Below are 21113 nucleotides of genomic sequence, written 5' to 3' on the forward strand. Positions count from 1 at the left end.
TAAATGCAGACAAGTAGCATAGTAATTAATATTTGTACATCGTGTTTTCTATTTGTTATCCACCTCTCTAGCATCACATATTTTTCAGTTAGCTCTTCCATTCAAGTGTGATATACCTTTATCTGTAGCTTACCAGCACATGTACATTCTAAGCAGTTTAAGTGTGAGTATTTGCTAGAACTGAGCTCCTCAGTGCTATTTTAACCAGCCACATTAATTTGCTTACACATTAAAAGTTCATTCGGAGGACTTTCTTCAGACTCCATATATTTATCATTAGGGACAGGTTTCCTCTGGCTGCCAGGCTCCAGAAATTTCTTAACTGTGGGGATGTTGCTTATTCTTGCTTTAAAAGCCTAAAAACAGGAAGCATCACAAGAATATTTAAAGGCCAGAACGTGAGAGGAAAAAAATTACATCAATTTGTGTAAAAGCAGAGGACCTGACTGAAGAAGGCAGTGTTTGGTTGCCATTTAACCATAAGAATGCCAGAGTTTAAGGTAGACAAGGTGGGTGAGGTAGTATCTTTTACTGGACCAACTTCTGTTGGTGAGAGACAAGCTTTCAAGTCACACTGAGTTCTTCTTCAGGTCTGGAAAAGGTATGTAGTTCTCAACAGCTAGTTCAGGATTCCCAACACATTGATGTGTGTCTCTTATGTTTGTCACCTTGTGTGGCTCTATAACTCACCAACTGAGAAACCTAGAGACCCCTCTAGGAAGGCTTTTCACAAAAGCCACCTGTGATATTCCCCTCTGGTGTTATCTGGACCGGTGACCTCCTAGGTCACCATAATCCTTGACTCTGGGAGCCAGCCTTACCCTGCTCTGCTGTGAGAACCCCCACACATCAGCTGTTCATGCACAGCTTCTGGCATGTAAGCTGCTCCTTGGACTGTGCAACCGAATGACACTAGTCAATATCTCCAGTCCCAGACACAACCCTAGGAAACTCCGTCTTGCAGTGTCCAGTTATACCCGCTGGACGCTGCAAGCTTATATGAGTTTCATCAGTTTAACAATGTACCAGGCTTGTTATTCCAAGAGGAGTCTCTGATACACTTCAAACCAAACGCACTGCTTCAGGTAGAATAAACAAACTACAAAGATAAATTTTAAGTGATTATAAGTCAAAGCATAATAAGTCAGATTTGGTCAAATGAAATAAAAGCAAAACGCATTCTAAGCTGCTCTTAACGCTTTCAGTGCCTTACAAACTTAGATGCTTCTCACCCTTCAGCCTGGCTCTCCCCTTTGATCATCACTTCAGTCGCTTGGTGTTGTGCCTGTAGATGTAGGTGGAAGAGAGAGAGAGAGAGCGTGAGCGCATGGCAAATGTCTCTCTCTTTTATCATGCCCTTTCTTCCCTCTTGGTTTTGCACCCCCCCAACCCTTCAGAGTCAGGTGAGCATTACCTCATTGCTGTTCCAAACTGACCAAAGGAAGGGGGCTGACTCACTGGAGAGTCTGACAGATTCTTTTGTTGCTGCCTAGGCCAACGTCCTTTGTTCCTGTAGGGCTGGGCTGGGTTTGTCCCATACATGCCCTGATGAGGTGTGAACTGCCTCTTAGGTTTTGGAGTGTTTTTGCCTGGGCTTATTTTTAAGCCATGAGGATACATTTTCAGCCTCATAACTACATACATGAAATTATAACATTACTGTAACAGCCATGCTCAGTGCATCATGAGCCTTCCAAAGACACCCAACATGACAAACTTTGCATTGGATACCATGCAATCATTTTATAAAGAAGAACATGGGGGTATAGGGTGTTCCCCCAAGATACAGAGCATCACACCATCCCAGGAAAGGGTATTCTCACCTTGAAATGTATAAAGAATTTGCATTATGAACCTGCAATTCTGTATAGTTCAGGCAAGTGAGGGAAATGCTGTCCAGAAGACAGCGCCAAATATCTTGTGGCTTACTGTAAATGCACGGCCTCCTCTCAGGAGCCCCTTTGTGATAGCCCTCTCATGTCCCCAGTAACTCCATGCAAGCTTGTCCTCTAGTCTATCAACAGTTTATTGACAAAACATAGTGCAAATAGTTCATAACAGAATCCCCAAAACACAGTCAGTATCACCCAGTTCTTGTTCTGACCATACCCCAATGCAGGGATGGGCAAACTTTTTGGCCCGAGGGCCACATCAGGGTGCGAAACTGTATGGAGGGCTGGGTCGGGAAGGCTGTGCCTCCCCGAACAGCCTAGCCCCCAGCCCCTATCTGCCCCCTCCCACTCCCGATTGCCCCCCTCAGAACACCTGACCCATCCAACCCCCCTTGCTCCTTGTCTGACTGTCCCCTCCTAGGACCCCATCCCTTATATAACCCTACCCCCCCCCGAACCTATGCCCTATCCAACCACCCCGTGTTTCCCATTCCCTACTGCTGCCCCCAAACCCCACCCCATCCAACTGCCGCCTGTCCCCTGACTGCCCCCTGGGACCTCCTGCCCCTTATCCAACCCCCCGGCCCCCTTACCAAGCTGCTCAGAGCAGCATGTCTGGGAGCTGCGCCGCCCACCCAGAGCTAGACACGCTGCCACTCTGCTCTGCAGGAGCACGCAGCCCCGTCGCCCAGAGTGTTGCCCGTGTGGCGCGCTGAAGCTGGGGGGGAGGGGTGACAGCAGGGGAGGGGCCAGGGGCTAGCCTCCCAGGCCAGGAGCTCGGGGGCTGGGCAGGACAGTCCCACGGGCCAGATGTGGCCCGCAGGCCGTAGTTTGCCCACCTCTGCCCCAAAGTCTTCATCACAGGTAGGTTCCTCAGTCCTTGTCCATCCCTCTGCCAGGACCACCAACCCAGCCCTTCCTTCTGGGGTGCAACCCCACTCTTCCAAGTGGAGGCTCCCCCAGCCTTTCGGTTGGGAGCATCCATCACTCTCCCTGGCCTTCTCACTGTTCCTCAGAATCCAGTTCTCCCTTTCCAGGAGATGCCAGTGGGTAAGCCCCTCTGCTGCTCCCACTTCTTTCAGCCCTGTCTCTCTGGCTTGCGGACACCAGCCAGAAAATGCCTCTTTCTGCTCTCCTGACTTCAACTGTCTCCCAGGAACCACCTTCTGTCTCTAGCAGCTCTCACAGCCTGCCCTTTTTCTGTCTCAGTCTGCTCACAGTTTCTTTCTTACCAGGCCTCCTACCACCCAAGGTGCTCTCCCAGCCTCCTAATTGACCAAATGGGAACACCTGGACTGGAATAGCAGACCTGGACCAGAATAGCAGACCTGGACCAGTAACTTAAACTGGGTTCAGCTACCCTGTTACACTTACCTTAAAGAACCTAAAACTAATCTTACTGTAAGTGAACAATGGAGGCCAATAGAAGTGGTAACAAAAGTAACAGAGGATGCTCATCTTTGTCTCCATTTCTGGGAGAATAAATAAAATTAAGTGTACAAATGATAAACAGGAAAATTAGAAGAGTTGTCACCTTGCTATGTTCAAATTGCAGGGGCTGTCTGTACATTAAGGTACATGAGTGAAGTTGTATGGAGACTGATGTTTTAGGATCCAGCATTCCCTAAGCCTTGTCTACATAGGCCACTTTAAGGAACTCTCCCACCATCGTTTTAGCACCAATCTGGCTCCAGCAGGGAGGGCTAGATTAGACCAGCTGCTAGTGTTTTTGATACCCTGTTGTCAACACCTGCTCTAAATATCTACAACACATACTCTCACCATTGTTAGTATGGTAGAGCTCAGCTGGTGCTAGTGCAACAAAGGAAGGGCTCCCAAAAATCTTGAGTGTCAATGCAGTTCTATGGAACTTGAAGACACTCCTGCATCGGTGCTGTGACTCAGAATAGCTTCGCGTTAGTACTCTCCTGTATATGGGTCCTCTAACTGCTTATGTAAATTGTGCTCCTATATTCATCTCTGTCTCTTAGACCAAGTCATTAGGGTAATTTAACATGTTTCTTCTTATTTTATCCTAACTATGCAATTTAAGCTTTTAGTCATCAGAGACTAGAGAATGGCACAAAAGGAACAGTTAGCCTAGCAACCAGCCTTCCCTGTTTCCCGCCCAACTCCATCACATTATTCTCACTAATGGTAAAGGGATCACAGGGGATATCTCCTGTCCCGTATTGACACAGAGTGAAGGGAAAGCATCAGTTATCTATAATTTTAATACCACCTCATACAAGTCACATCTTGTCACCTGGAGCTATTGTCTACTGAATAGCCCCACAGAACTGAAAGGAGAATGAAAAGCCATTGTATAGAATTTAAGACAAATTATATATTCCTATAACAGGGCTATCACTTTTTATTGGTTTTTAATCTATGACGAGGTTTTCCAGAGGGAAGCAGTGGGGACTGGAAAGAAAAGGGATCAGATAAAGGATTCACAGAATGACAAAGTTAGAGAAACATTGTTCATGTTTGTGCAGTGTTTAAAAAAAAAACAACAAAAAACGTGCTATATGTGCAAAGGTTTATTTTTCAAATGGCTCTGAGACATTTCTGTCAAGTGTCTGTTTTAGGTGTTAGTGTAGTTACCTGTAACTGAGGGAACTCCGAGATAACACTGGACTTCTTCTCTTCTACCATTAAATGGCTTCAAGCAGATGAACATCCGCCCAGCTGAATTGATTGCCAACAAGAAAATCCTGTCCGTGGTCTTTTAAGATCTGCAAGATACATGCACAAAAATGTCACAGTGTGGACACAGGGAACTCTAATTAGTACCTTTTAAAGTGCTCGAGCCAAAGCTTCACTATCTAGACCACCAACCTCCAATGAAGTTGCTGGGCCTCTTTGCTTCTCTTTCTCTACTGTACAAGAGGACTAACACTAGCTAGGCCATGGGAGAAGTCAGTTCAATTCCTGCTCTGCCATGAATATCCTGTGTACCCTGGGCAAGGTACATCGGAAGGGACTTAGTCCCCATGAAGGGACTTAGATGTTGCAATGTTGAGTGCCACATAAAAGGTTTAGGTGGCTAGGAGAGAGAGGCGGAAACAATTACAGGAATAACAATGTGATCCACAAAACCTGAGCTAGGCATGTAGGCTCCTATACAGTGCGTGCGGAGAGAGGTGCACTACAATGCGACCCACAAAAATCAGCTAGGCAGAGAGCTGCCTAAGCTACCCAATAGGAGATGCTGAAGAGAAGAGTGTGTCCTAAGCCTTGCCTGTCTCACAGAGGTAGGAACCTAAGTGAGGGCTGCAGGGAGGCACCTAGCTCTGCTTGCAATGTACAAACTGGGGAAGATTGGGGTTCAGCCACCTAACTTGCATGCAGGGCCCAAAACAAAACTGGAAGAAGGGAGGAGGTGCTTCTTTAAAACCTTTCACCTAGCGCAGGACTTCTCAAACTTCATTGCACTGCGACCCCCTTCTGACAACAAAAGTTACTTCACAGCCCCAGAAGGGGGGACCGAAGCCTCAGCCTGCTCAAGCCCCACTGTCCTGGGTTGGGGTGGGGGGAGCCTGAGCCCCACTGCTCCAGGCCGGGGGACCAAAGCTGAAACTCAAGGGCTTCAGCCTCAGGCAGGGGGCCTGCAACCTGAGTCTTGCCACTCAGGGCTGAAGCTCTCGGGCTTTGGCTTCAGCTGCGGCTAATAGGGCTCAGGCTTCAGCCCCAGGCCCATTCAACGTGTAAGCCAGTCCTGGCAATCCCATTTTTGGGGTTCGGACCCACATTTTGAGAACTGCTGGCCTAGTGGCTTGGATACTCACCCAGAATGTGGGAAACCCCTGATTCCAATTTCCCTGCTCCTGATGCAGGTAAGAGATTTGAATATGGATCTGCCACCTCTGGGGAGTGCCCTAACCAAAGGACAGTCTGACATAGGACTCCCTCATTCTGTCCTACTGAGGTTGTTCCACATTAAATAATTGAAGTAAATATTAACTGGGCCAGGAAAAGTTAGAATGTCTCTATAGCCAAGCACAGGTTTTGTGGATCACAGTGGAGCCTAAAACTGGGACACAGGCACCTAAGCATCATTATGGATTGTACCCTTACCCTTTCTGTACCTCAGTTCCCAATCTGTAATATAGGAACAAATAGTACTCCCTTAACTTCACAACATGCCTGTGAGGTAACTGCGATGAAGAGTGTGAGGTGCTCAGATACTACAGTGGTCAGGGCCATAAGTACCTTAGATAGGGAGATACTAATATGCAGCTGCTTTGTGAAACAGGTATGTTAATATTTTGTAAGTCAGTCAGTTTTGGATCACAGTTAAATATTTTTAAGTCTCCAGTACTGGCTAATAGTTGCTGTTTAACATCCTCCCTAGTTAATGATGGAATAGAAAGTATTTCATCATTGTAAAATATTAATATATCATTCAGATTCTTTACCCAAATAAAATAGAAATATCTGATTACTTCTGCCTGTTCTACATCGTGATTGACAATTATCAACCTTATTTCATATCAGACCTAAACCCCTGCTAAGGTTTAGTTTGTTTTACTACATTTGAAGAATTCCTTCGGTCTTCAAACCTCTGTTGACCATAGATTTTTCTTCATTTGTCTGCTTTTTAAGCTTCCCTTATCAACTGTCAATTCCTTAACTGCCAATCTCTGCTCATTGCTATCAACCTCCCCATTTTTCTATTTGTTTTATATATGGAAATTTATTATTTCACTCATTTAATGTTTTAACCAAGTTTTTGAAGAACAAGCCAACCTGAAGAAGCCTTCTTTCATGATTTTGGGCAGGAAGCATCTAATAGAGCATTTTAAGTCAACTTCCAACTATTCACATTTTTATGTTTTACGTTTTTCCTCACACTCAAGTTTGCTCATGCTTGTTTTCAGCTTTGGGAAGTTGGTGCTTACTGGATGGGACTATATTGTGTTTCCACAACCATCAGTTTTTAGTTGAATGACTAATTTCTCTATCGGTCAGAATGAAATCTTTTATAGAATTACCTCCAGTAGATTATAATTTATTGTCATGCAGTATCGCAATCTATAATTTTTAGAAATTCTAAGGATTTTTTTAAGTGGCAGCATGTCCTCCAGCCTGAAATTCGTCACTATAACACAACTGTTCTTTCTAAACATTATAGACAGATGGGTAAAGTACTGCTCATCCTGTTCCTTCATCTGACTTTGGGTCTGACAGTCCCCCACTAGTCTCTTGTCTTGTGATTTACTAGTTACAACATTGATCAAAAAAGCGGGTCCTGTTCTTCTGCTTCCTGTTGTGCCCACTCTAAGATCCTGCTTTGCATCATTACTGAAGTCTCAAGGGTAACATGAGTAAGCAAATGCGTTTTGCCACACACCTTTTCATAGGCTGGGAAGTATCTGTTTGTGGCCTTTTCAATTATTACAGTGTGCTGCTTCTCCTTATTCTCAGCTGATAAGAAATGGCACATTAAAATTAACCCCATTAGGTCAGTTGTTCCTTCCACATACATGTCAATCCTAAAGAGAAATAGAGATTGTCAGTTAAAGTGCACTTTTATTTAGGCTAAAGAGGCATCACTAGTCAGCTTTGTTTTGCTGTAGTACAAGTATAATTATTTTCCTGCAGGAAAAGCTGATTCTCCAATTTAAGAAGGGAATTTAGTGTTTATAAAGAGGCTATTGGATTCATGCGATGGCCCTGACACTGCTGCTCCTCTTGCCCGCATTGCATGAGCTCATCTTAGGGATCTTAGTAATAGTGGGCTTTTTTAAACAACACTACATTGATGCCAATCAAAGTTTTGCTTCAAATGGAGTGGGAGCAATTTCTTAGTTTGTAGTAGACTGCAGTACCTAGCCAGATTTGATTTAGTGTAGCAATTTTCAGATATCCCCCTTTATTCAGTTTTCTGAATCGGAGATATCTGGACATTGACTCAAAACATAATACCAAGAGGATTTAACAATTGAAGATGACCTGGTGAGATGGCCTCCTTGCATCCATTCAGCCTGTCTCACTAGAAATTAGAGGCTCATCACACAAGACTATGACTCAATTATGCGAACTCTAATCCCACCCTCTTTTCTAAAGAGACAGTCTCTTGAAAAGCTCTCTCAGAAGGACCCAATTCATTCATTAGGAGACATTTTTAGATATCAGTGCAAACTTTAGCCTCTGTCAGCTTCACAACTGGGGTCCTATTTCAGTTCAAAAATTATGACTATCTAGAGCAGATTACTCTGGAACAATCACTGGTAGCTCTTTTACACCTTCCCCACATATATTCTAAGGCACTTCAAAAACTTTCAGCCACATGCAATAAGTAATAAGGTTAGCTACCATATAAGGTTGGCTACCACACTACCATACAAGTGTGAATCAAATCATCTGGAAATGGTTTAAAATGTAAAGACTGTGGCTCAAGTTAAACCTAGATTAATTAACAAGGAGGTATTCTGCTAGAAGAAAGATTCTCAGGGAAGCCAAGTTATAGGAAGTTGTGTCTTACATAATATCCCCTGGTTCATGTATGTAGTAAGACAACCAGTGAATTGTGATTACTGCTCCTGCCCACACCCTATTTATCACCTTGCCTTCCTGAACCTCCACCGTGGCCCATGTGTATGCGTCTATCCCAGCTGCAGTTTCGAGTCTTTTAGGTTAAGCTCTTTGGGGTAAGTATGGTCATTTCCTATTTTTGTACAATGCCCACAAAAATGGGGTCCTGAACTAATTGGCTTCTAGGTATTACAACTATATAAGTGTTTAACAATAATGCTACTTCCAACTTTCAGTTTGCCTTAAAGGAGGGAGTATAGATTCATAGATATTTAGGTCAGAAGGGACCATTATGATCATCTAGTCTGACCTCCTGCACAACGCAGGCCACAGAATTTCACCCACCCACTCCTGCAAAAAACCTCACACCTATATCTGTGCTATTGAAGTCCTCAAATCGTAGTTTAAAGACTTCAAGGAGCAGAGAATCCTCCAGCAAGTGACCCGTGCCCCATGCTACAGAAGAAGGTGAAAAACCTCCAGGGCCTCTTTCAATCTGCCCTGGAGGAAAATTCCCTCCCAATCCCAAATTTGAGCATATGGGCAAGATTCATCAGCCAGATACTATAGAAAATTCTTTCCTGGGTAACTCGGATCCCACCCCGTCTAACATCCCATCACAGGCCATTGGGCCTATTTACCATGAATATTTAATTACCAAAACCATGTTATCCCATCATACCATCTCCTCCATAAACTTATCGAGTTTAATCTTAAAGCCAGATAGGTCTTTTGCCCCCACTGCTTCCCTTGGAAGGCTATTCCAAAACTTCACTCCTCTGATGGCTAGAAACCTTCGTCTAATTTCTAGTCTAAATTTTCTGGTGGCCAGTTTATATCCATTTGTTCTTGTGTCCACATTGGTACTGAGCTTAAATAATTCCTCTCCCTCTCCGGTATTTATCCCTCTGATATATTTATAGAGAGCAATCATATCTCCCCTCAACCTTCTTTTAGTTAGGCTAAACAAGCCAAGCTCCTTGAGTCTCCTTTCATAAGACAAGTTTTCCATTCCTCGGATCATCCTAGTAGCCCTTTTCTGTACCTGTTCCAGTTTGAATTCATCCTTCTTAAACATGGGAGACCAGAACTGCACACAGTATTCCAGACGAGGTCTCACCAGTGCCTTGTATAACGGTACTAAAACCTCCTTATCCCTACTGGAAATACCTCTCCTGATGCATCCCAAGACCGCATTAGCTTTTTTCATGGCCATATCACATTGGCAGCTCATAGTCATCCTACGACCAACCAATACTCCAAGGTCCTTTTCCTCCTCCGTTACTTCTAATTGATGCGTCCCTAGTTTATAACTAAAATTCTTGTTATTAATCCCTAAATGCATGACCTTACACTTCTCACTATTAAATTTCATCCTATTACTATTACTCCAGTTTACAAGGTCATCCAGATCCTCCTGTAGGATATCCCAGTCCTTCTCTAAATTGGCAATACCGCCCAGCTTTGTATCATCTGCAAACTTTATTAGCACACTGTTAGCCGACGGCCAAGGATGTTTGGTGAGGTGCCAGCTATGCCGGTTTATACCATCCGTGACTTTAACCGCTAGGACGCACTGTCCCTTCGCGGCGGGCAGCCCGGGCTAGGCTGACGGATGCCCCAAGGTCCTAACCACCCGTGACTTTAACTGCTAGAGCTCAGAGCTCCTTCGCAGCGGGCAGTCAATACTGACTGACAGGTGCCCCAATGGCAGCACTAAGAGCCTCTCCACACCCGTGACTTTAACTGCTAGAGCTCAGAGCTCCTTCGCAGCGGGCAGCCAGGATTGACTGACAGGTGCCCCAAGAGTTTGCCCCGTGGAGGCGGCACAACTCAACGCTAGGCTCTTACTACTCTCACCTAATGGCCAGGCTTTAGAGCCAAAACGGCTGAGGTTCTTTAATTGTGTTGGCTGCTTTACAGTAAACCAGAGAAAACAAGTCAGGCTTATGCACAAATGGTTACCAAAATTTATTAAGCCAGATTCTAATCATGTGGTTACAAAATTGCTAGTGCCTACTTATTTAAATGTAGAAATGTTACACACACAAAAAAGTTACAAAACTGAAGCCACAATCCCAAAGAAAGAAAATAAAGTATAGAGCTCTATTTCAAAATATGTGTACACTAAAGATAGGAGATCAGGTGTGGGTGCTTCTTACCCTCCTTGCATCTCTCAATTCCAGCGGTGCCAAGCCAGGATCGGTCACTCAATTCCGTGGAAAGACGAATAAGGGACAAGGCTTAGGGACCCTCTTAGCTGCAGAAGCCTTGGGAGGCTGTCACTTATCTGACCAGCAGATAGATAGTGAAAAGCACTCAAAAATCATGGTGCTGTAGGTCCCCTACTTATACCTCTGTACTCCTTTATTCTCTTTCTCCTTTCTTATGCCAAATTGAGGCTGGTCTGTCGGGGTGATGCCAGCTTTCGCAAGAGTAGTTTACACTTGCAAGGGAGAGAAACAATAAGTTTCGACTAATGGACATTTCTTTTATCAGGGTAAATATTTTCCCACCTAGGATGTTGGTGTGTGTGCATCACGCTATTTAGTAGGGGCTAAGAGCCATGTCTGTCACAGGGCCTCTGCCTGCTGTGAGCTTAATCGTTATATCTGTTCCCAGAGGCACATTGTAGCAGCACACCTGTGCTTTTCACAGCTTCAAAGGCTGTGCTGGAATATATGTTAAGTGCCCTGTTCCGGCTTCCTCCTGTGTTTCCAGCAATGCTGGTCTGGGGGGTGGGGGGGGGCTGGCTGTCTGGCTACACACACTCCCACTTTTTGTGCCAAGGTCAGTAATAAAAAGATTAAATAAGATTGGTCCCAAAACCGATCCTTGAGGAACTCCACTGGTAACCTCCCTCCAGCCTGACAGTTCACCTTTCAGTAGGACCCGTTGTTGTCTCCCCTTTAACCAATTCCTTATCCACCTTTCAATTTTCATATTGATCCCCATCTTATCCAATTTAACTAATAATTCCCCATGTGGCACGGTATCAAATGCCTTACTAAAATCTAGGTAAATTAGATCCACTGCATTTCCTTTGTCTAAAAAATCTTACTTTCTCAAAGAAGGAGATCAGGTTGGTTTGGCACGATCTACCTTTTGTAAAACCATGTTGTATTTTGTCCCATTTACCATTGACTTCAATGTCCTTAACTACCTTCTCCTTCAAAATTTTTTCCAAGACCTTGCATACTACAGATGTTAAACTAACAGGCCTGTAGTTACCCGGATCACTTTTTTTCCCTTTCTTAAAAATAGGAACTATGTTAGCAATTCTCCAATCATATGGTACAACCCCTGAGTTTACAGATTCATTAAAAATTCTTGCTAATGGGCTTGCAATTTCATGTGCCAATTCCTTTAATATTCTTGGATGAAGATTATCTGGGCCCCCCGATTTAGTCCCATTAAGCTGTTTGAGTTTTGCTTCTACCTCAAATATGGTAATGTCTACCTCCATAGCCTCATTCCCATTTGTCATGCTACCATTATCCCTAAGATCCTCTTTAGTCTTATTAAAGACTGAGGCAAAGTATTTGTTTAGCTATTGGGCCATGCCTAGATTATCCTTGACCTCCACTCCATCCTCAGTGTTTAGCGGTCTTCTTTTTTTCTTATTTATATGACTATAGAACCTTTTACTATTGGTTTTAATTCCCTTTGCAAGGTCCAACTCTACTTGACTTTTAGCCTGTCTCACTTTATCCCTACATGTTCTGACCTCAATAAGGTAGCTTTCCTTGCTGATCCCTCCCTTCTTCCACTCCCTGTATGCTTTCTGCTTTTTCTTAATCACCTCTCTGAGATGCTTGCTCATCCAGCTTGGTCTACAACTCCTGCCTATTAATTTTTTCCCCTTTCTTGGGATGCAGGCTTCTGATAGCTTCTGCAGCTTTGATTTAAAATAATCCCAGGCCTCCTCTACCTTTAGATCTATAAATTCTTCAGTCCAATCCACTTCCCTAACTAATTTCCTTAGTTTTGAAGGTCAGCCCTTTTGAAATCAAAAACCCTAGTTGCAGATTTTTTTTTGTTAATCCTTCCGTTCAGTTTGAACTGAATTAGCTCATGATCACTTGAGCCAAGACTATACCCTATAATCATCTCTTCTATGAGGTCCTCACTACTTACCAAAACCAAATCTAAAATGGCATCCCCTCTAGTCAGTTCAGCAACTACTTGCTGAAGACAGACAGGCACGCAAAGCCTGAATACCCACAGTTCCAAGACCCCAGAGAAACAGGTCACAATTAGACTGGTAGACACACAGGATGTAATTAGACTGGATGTAATTTCAAATTAATCCAAACATCGACCAGCAGAGATTAAACACCCTTCCCCACAGCTACTGAAGGAATACTTGAAAATGTACTCTTTACAATGCTGCTATGTAATGTGATCCTACCTGAAGGCAACATCACACTATGCAAAGTCTGATTTTTGCAGCAACAGGAATACCATTTTTCTTTGTAAGAGACTTGGATTTTAACCCCATCACCTGCCAACTTCTGTGGTGGCTGCCTAGCCAGACTGATTAAAATCAGAGCAGAGCAACTTACTGGCTCAGATCTGTTAGATATAAATCACTAGAATACAACGAATTAGTGGGCCAGAATCTGATCTCAATTACACCAGTGTAACTCCACTGAGGCACCGACATCTGTTTGCTAGATAAGCTCTAGTTAATCAGTTGGTTACTACAGAAGACTGAGTAAGAATAGTGTTGTTACAGTACATTGCTCTCTACTTCAGGTCCTTTCCATAGAGTTTGTATTTTGCTGCTATATAGCTGAGAATTGCTCTGGTCTGCACCATCTGCATCCCATCAATTTCCACCAAGGGCACTTGTTGAAAGAGCAGAAATCCATCTTTGGAAAGGAAAAAGGAAACAGTCCCATACTCCCACCCCAATCTTTTATATTGCCCTGGAAATGGGGTCCAATAACACTCTGATTTGTTTCCAGTTACTTTCAGAAGAACTGCTACTTTGGTAATGAAATTGATGTGAACTGTCAATGGGAGTCAGTAACAAAATTGTACCAGTGGAGGCACTCATAACAAAATCATTAATTGCAGGAAGGACCCCAGCTATTTTCATAGATGAAGGAAATAAAGTTACTTTGGTTCAGCAAACCTGGTTTTAAAAATAATAAGTTCCCCCTCAGCATGCCAAGCCTTGATTGTACACATCAGCATTTAGATTGGCACTGCAATACCGAGGAGAATAGCTACTTTAAAAGCATCAACAAGACTGAAGTATTTAATGCATTAGTGACACCCCAAATGCCAACATTTAAAGTGACCTACATAATGTATTTTTTCCAGCAGAGTGGGAGCAAAGGAGAGGCAGTTAATACTGTTCTACACAGGGGTCTTCGAACAACCCAGGGATTATGTTTAGATAATATGCATGTGTCTTGTATTATGCTTTATCACATTAGGATTAAATACCAGTAAAATGACCAAAATAGATAAACTGCTCAAAATTCTGACTTAGCTTTTGTATTAAACACAAGATTTCCCAGGAAATAAGATTGTGACGTTGCACGCCATAATGCTTTATAGACACATGCTTATGAGTGTAAATATGACATAACTGGAATATGTTTTATGCTAGATATGCCATGTAACATATCTATAAAGGTTATGATCTAATGGATATATTCATCCTATTTGTATGCATGTACATACAGGGTCAAAAGGACAACATGATGGATAGATTTGTTTGAACCAGCATGTAACAGGGGAGAAGCAGCACCCTAATGGGTAAAGGGGCTGCACCTCAATATGACAGGAGGGATGAATAATCTGTTCTGCACCTATATAAGAATAGGTCTGGAAGGGCACATCGTCGTCCAGCCTAGGGGGCAGTGGAGTGTCCCGCCACTGACTGAGCTGTGTCTATTGCCAGGGGACACATATTCGTGGTATGTCTGGTAGAGTCTATAGGAAACTATTATTGTGCTTCGTTTGACAATAGACCTGGCCAGGTGCCTTCGTACCTTACTAGAATCTGTGGTCTTTGGGAGTTCTCTCGGGGTCTGCTGTGTCAGCTATCTGCACAGAGCTGGGGCAGCACACAGAGGGAACATGCATGAAGCCGACTGTTATCATCGAACAAGAGCAGAGCACCACACCTGTAGCTACTGACAAGAACATAGACTTGCGTATTGTATTTTATTTTGTTTGGTAATTTATTTTGTTCCATCTGTTATTACTTGGAACCACTTAAATCCTACTTTTTGTATTTAATAAAAATCACTTTTTACTTATTAATTAACCAGAGTAAGTATTAATACTGGGGGGAGGGGGAGACAGCTGTACATCTCTCTCGATCAGTATTATAGAGGGCGAACAATTTTTGAGTTTACCCTATATAAGCTTTATACAGGGTAAAACGGATTTATTTGGGGTTTGGACCCCATTGGGAGTTGGGTATCTGAGTGCTGGAGACAGGAGCACTTCTTAAGCAGTTTTCAGTTAAGCCTGCAGCTTGTGGGGGACATGGTTCAGACTTGGATCTGTGTTTGCAGCAGGCAAGCGTGTCTGGCTTAAACACTGCAAGGTATTGAAGTCCCAAGCTGGCAGGGAAAACAGGCTCAGAGGTTTTGACTCAGGTGGCAGTCACAAGGGAGTTTCTGTGATGCAATCCGTCACAAAGATGTTTCCCTGAAGCACAGAAACTTAAAACTTTCTAGCACATGCAACGTAGGTTTGGCTGGCACAGTGTATGCTTCTATAAGCTTTTGCAGGGAGTTAAACTCAGACAAATTATATAAAAGTGTTTGCAGGAAGGGAACAAATCTCAAAATACTAATTTACTCTATAGCACTGCTTTTCTTATTAATAGGAAAGTCTCATCAATTCTGACATACAGTTCTAGAGAGAGTTAGGAAAATATCCAAGAGACTCCTATCATCATGGTATTAAGGGATCCAAATAGCTATCATCAGTTCTGGTATGAGGAGAGCTGCATGGTTTGTGAGCCAAACAAACAAAACTCACTATGTCCAGTTTCAACACTAAGTACATACTAAAAATAACAGAGCCTGATTTGCCACATGGTAGCATTTCACACAGGTTTGAATGACTATACAAGGTGGAAGAGTGGAAAATCAGGCCAATTAGACAGGTTTCAGAGTAGCAGCCGTGTTAGTCTGTATTCGCAAAAAGAAAAGGAGTACTTGTGGCATCTTAGAGACTAACCGGTTTATTTGAGCATAAGCTTTCGTGAGCTACAGCTCACTTCATCGGATGCAATTAGAGTGACAATTCTGGATTCACCGCTTGTGTGATTTTTTGCTGACAGAAAGGATTAATGTCCATTACAAAGGCACTGGCTGACGTGAAGAGGGACAGAACATTCACGCTCTGGGGAATTTGTTTCTGCCAGGTTAGCCTTTAGAGCTCAGATAGGTCTATTAATCCTCAGTAAGTCACTGTGACTGAAGAGCATGCTTGTCTGTTCAGGGCGACGTTCCCATCTACAGATGTCAGTACTCCATTTCACCTTGCTAGTATGCAATTGATTGATCCCAAACTACCAAATCTTCCCTTAGCCTTCCTTCTCATAAATTAAGAAAAACTTGGTCAAATATTTCAGATTTCATCCAGACTCACCTTGTAAGAGCTTCTCATATTGTTTCCTTTTTTCCAAAAATTCTTTTTCAAACTGAAAAAAGAGCCACTCAGGATATGAACAGAGTTTTTTCAGAGCTCTAGAACCAAGAAGTCAGTTAAATGTGACTTCAGGATGGTTACTATAAGGGAGGGAGAGCAGAGAGGCAAATGTTATGGAAGTGCTCATTCAAGCTCTCTCTTAAGAAGTTGGGAGAGGACTAGGTTGGATATTAAGAAAAACTATTTCACTAGGAGGAAGGTGAAGCACTGGATTACCCTGGGAAATGGTGGACTCTCCATCCTTAAGAGGTTTTTAAAGGCCCAGCTTGACAAAGCCCTGGCTGGGATGATTTATCTGGGGTTGGTCCTGCTTTGAGCAGGGGGTTGGACTAGATGACCTCCTGAGGTCTCTTCCAACTCTAATCTTCTATGAAGTTAGAAATCTGACATCACCCTAGAAAGGACTATGGCTAATGTCGGTTTCCTTCCATTTCACTTGCCTGTCTTTCCCCCTCTGCTCAGAACATCTGCATAGCTTCCAGCAGATCCTGATCAGTTTGCTCAATATTCCCTGCTCAGCCTCATATATACCAAAGAAGACAAAATGCTTTTAGGATACAGTTAATTCTCTGCCAGAGAACTAATTAGTCAGCTGAAACTACAAACGTTGAGTAGGAGTTACACTGGTAAAAACTGAACACCATGAAAGTGGAAAGACCAGCCCAAAAGATAAAGAAGAAGATAAAGCAGACAGATGGCAATCCTGCCTGCCCCAGATTGTGCATGTTACCACCATAACTGATGAGCTGGATATTAAACATTTCACTGACAACTAATGTAGCAAATATTCAGAATCAAACTTATTTTTTAACATAATTTAAAGTGGCTTTGCCAAAACGTGGTCACACCCCTCTATCTACCCAGACTAACGTAGCATCTAGTGCAGGTACGAAGAACTTCTGTTTTGTTCATACTCAGTTAATTCCACTTTATTTTTTGTTTACCCCACACAGCTTTAAGTTTGAGCTTTGAGGCAGGTATATACACAGGTGGTTCAAGATACCAAAACAAACCTCAACCCCAGCAGCTGCTAGCAACCAGCGAATCAATTCCATTTTGCCTCTCCCATTAAAGTAGTAAAGTTTGGGTTTTCCAGCCATGACTTCAAATCTTCAGTCACCTGACAAATACATGGAAATGAAGAGTTACTACAAGGATCACCTGTAAGTTATTTTTTAGAGTAATAGTTTCCAGGATGCCTGTCTGAGAGGATGAAATGTTTTCTCTAGAACTAATTCAGCATCTCTTCAAGTACTTTTTTCTAAGTTGAGCAGTTTTTATCAATGTATAGCATTTAATTGAGGATTTTTTTTTCTTCACTCCAAGAACTTAAGAAAAAGCCAGGTATGAGCAGTATAAGTACTGACTTCCTAGAGCTGGAAGCTGCAGCAATGGCTCTAATATGTAGCCGTCTTAGGACTTTATACTCCTGCCAATCACTGCAGTCTGAGTGCTAGCCACATAAAAATTAATTGCAATAGCAAAGTCCCTAGCAGATTTCATGGAGTCTCTGGCACATCTCCCTTTTGGAGAAAAGGAACCAAAACCAACAACTTTACTCGGTATAGGGGTTTTGCAGCAAAAGTCATGGGGAGCAGGGGAGGAAGAAGAGGGTCAATGCTGAATGTCATTCTTATAGTGGTCTATTCTCAGTGCACAGTGTGTACTATAACTAATATACAGGGTCCCCTCCACAAATGATATATAAACATTACAGTCATCCTACATCAAATACCTCTGCAGTGAATTTCGTAGCATGGGTTTCTCCACCCCAAACAATCTTTGTTGCCGGCCAAGGGGAGTGTGGAGCCGGTGCTTGGGGCGGAGCAGCACACGGAGTCCCGTGGCCCCTCACCTAGAAGCTGGACCCACTGCTGGCCGCTTCTGGGGCACAGTGCGGTGTCGGAAAAGGTAGCCTTAGCTGGGCAGCACTGCCAATGAGACTTTTAAAGTCCTGGTTGGCGGTGCTGACCAGAGCAAGGTGACCCAGTGCTTTACATGCCACAACCCAGAAGTGGGTCGCAACCCATGGTTTGAAAAACACTGTTCTAGGCTACGTATGCACCCTCATGACAAGCACATACTCAGCATCTCCAGATATGCCCTAACCATGGCTCCCCCTCTTGCTGGAAAATGGGAACTACATACTAAAAAGATGACCATTAAAAACAAGAAAGAATAAAGGTGCCTCACCCCAGGGACACAGGAGCGTCTCAGGGTGCAGCCTGAATGGGGGCTCTCCAGGCCCCTAATTAGTGGGAAACAAATGAAGAAATAAATGAGCACTAATCAAACTCTAAAAAAATCAGTTGGGAAAATAGGTTAAATGCTCTAGATGTTTCTAAGCTAATACCATGAAAAATCATATCTGAATCAAAGAGGAGGCAAGATGGTAATCTGAAATATGGGATTCCATTAGTTATGTACCAGAACTGCATGGTAGCGGACGATGAATACTATATACCATAAAAAAATGAAAGCCTGGGAATCCATTTTCTAATGCTCTAGAACAGGGGTGGGCAAACTTTTTGGCCTGAGGGCCACATCTGGGAATAGAAATTGTACAGCAGGTCTGAATGCTCATAAAATTGGGGTTGGGCTGCGGGAGGGGGGGCGGACTCTGCGGTGGGGCCAGAAATGAGGAGTTCAGGGTGCAGGAGGGGGCTCCGGGCTGGGGCTCCAGCTGGTGGACTCTGAGTTGGGGCTGGAGATGAGGAGTTTGGGGTGTAGGAGGGTGCTCTGGGCTGGGATCAAAGAGTTTGGGGGGTGGAAGGTGGATCAGGGCTGGGGCAGGAGGTTGGGGTGCTGGTGGAGGCTCAAGCTCTGGGTGGTGCTTACCTCAAGTGGCTCCTGGAAACAGCAGCATGTCCCTTCTCCAGCTCCTAGGCAGAGGCGCAGCCAGGCAGCTCTGCACACTGCCCTGTCTGCAGGCACCACCCCTGCAGCTCCCACTGGCTGCGGTTCCCGGCCAATGGGAGCTGCGGGAGTGGTGCTTGGGGTGGGGGCAGCATGCAGAGTGGAGTTCCCTGGCTGCCCCTACGCGTAGAAGCCGAAGGGGGTCCATGCCACTGCTTCTGGGAGCCACATGGAGCAGCCCCCGACCCTGCTCCCCGGCTGGAGCACCAGAGCGGGACAAGCCCCAGACCCCACTCCCCAGCGAGAGCTCAAGGGCCGGATGTAGCCCGCCAGCCGTAGTTTGCCCACCCCTGCTCTAGAACATCCCTTTCTAACCCTGGTGATTCAAGATTTGCTGGAACTTTAAATGATTTCTTGGATCAGCAGTCTGTCACACTGGTTAAGACTTAATATAGAAGGAGATTTCTGACTTGTGTAAGTTTGGGTCCATGAATAGGGTCTCATTTCTTTCTCTGAATAGCTCTTATAGCAGCATGTAACCATTCAAACTTTTTAAATTGCTGAGCTAGACTGTGCTGCCAGGAGAAGGACTCTTTTTTTTACATTATGTGCTGAATAGACTAGTGTTTGGATCTCAGTAGGAGCTGAATTCCATTCTGCAGCCGTAAGCCAAGAGAGCGTAGAGTTCCAGTTCCACCAGTAAGTCAGCTAAATAACTGCTCTCAGCAACAGAAGTTGGGCCAGCAAAGGATATCGCCCATCTTGACTCTCTATTACCCGGGAACCAACATGGCTACATCAACAGTGCATATAACTGCATAATGGGAAGTCTCTGCTGGTGTGGCGAATGCTTCCATCTGTACAGGGGTTTCTGAACCACAGGTGCAGTGATCTGGGAAAGTGTATGTTTGCATGTGAATAATAGACTACAGTTTTCAATGTTGCAGTGTCCCTCATGAGTAGGGAAAAAAGAGGCCTTTGAACGGCATTGAAGATGTCTTGTGCAATACTACAGCTAACTGCTTGTTAGTTAATGGGCATAAAAACAAAAGACAAATGCCAGACTCCAGCTGGTTACTGATGTCCCAGGAATAAAAATGACTGAAGCTAGTCAGCTGCAGCAAACAGAGTCAGGGGTCTGCTCCTATTCTCTTAGTCAGTGAAAACAAACATTGCCCGATAATATTTGCAACCCTAATATTGCAGCTTTGTTTCAGTGCATGAGAACCAGAGATTATTCTACCGCCTAAGCTGAGCAAAATGCAAAAGTAAGAGTCTTCGCTATTTATGCTGTTTCAGTGTGTTTTAATGGCCTCAGGCAGTCATACTCAGACCTCAGTGGTTCAGGAGCCAAATGAGTGATCAGCAGCGTGAATTCATTGTTTCCTTTGCTATAGTACTATTCATATATGAACAGTATGACAGGGGAAATAATTAGTCACTATTCTCATAGCAACTAACTTAATTGGTTAATAAGAGAGTAAAGCAGCCTGGTTGGTTAATAATTAAATCAGTGTTTTAATATCATGCGCTGCAAAGAGATGTAAGAGACGCATTAAATAGCCACTTGCAGCTTGTCAGCCACAGTCTGAGTATTGCTGGTGTGGTATTTATGGTGTGGGTTGTAATACAGATAAAGACAGTTAAAAACAAACAAACAAGTTTTTAAAGTTGCTTAAGGGGTTACACAAATTTGTTTTTCCTAAAGTGAACTATGACACTTATGACCAAATGCGGAGTAATTAATAATCTTTATAAAAAAGGTTTTAACTTTAACATGCCCAGGCCTACAAGGCTGTGCAGTAGAGAACACAAACCTTTTCAAAGCGATGGATGCTAGCCCCTTAAAACACAAACAGTCTCACAGTTTGATCCAAGGCCCAATGAAGTCAGTGGAAAGAGTCACATTGACTTCAACAGATTTTGGATCAGGTGCCTAACACTCACATAACAACAATGGGTACAAAATGGGCATCAAAGCACATCTGTTGTATAAAATTAAGTTATAGGCCTTATTTAGATTAGGGGGGGAAAGGTGCCTTTTTCCCAGCTGTTAACCTGATTGAAAGCTCTACTTACCACCAACACAGACACAGTATAATCCAGGGATTGGCAACCTTCAGCACACAGCCCATCAGG

The 21113-nt window shown here is 43.7% G+C and overlaps 1 protein-coding gene across 1 annotated transcript; it reads right to left on the reverse strand.

Moving 5' to 3' along the window:
• Positions 1-200: 200 nt before the first annotated feature.
• LOC144262362 (glutathione S-transferase 3-like) lies at positions 201-17218 on the reverse strand. The gene is given in 7 exon segments (XM_077812122.1): positions 201-356; positions 4500-4555; positions 4558-4630; positions 7249-7390; positions 13174-13306; positions 16059-16110; positions 17132-17218. Coding segments are annotated over 7 exon segments (699 nt in total).
• Positions 17219-21113: the final 3895 nt, after the last annotated feature.

Source organism: Eretmochelys imbricata, chromosome 3, assembly GCF_965152235.1.
Source record: "Eretmochelys imbricata isolate rEreImb1 chromosome 3, rEreImb1.hap1, whole genome shotgun sequence".
Taxonomy (NCBI): Eukaryota; Metazoa; Chordata; order Testudines; family Cheloniidae; genus Eretmochelys; species Eretmochelys imbricata.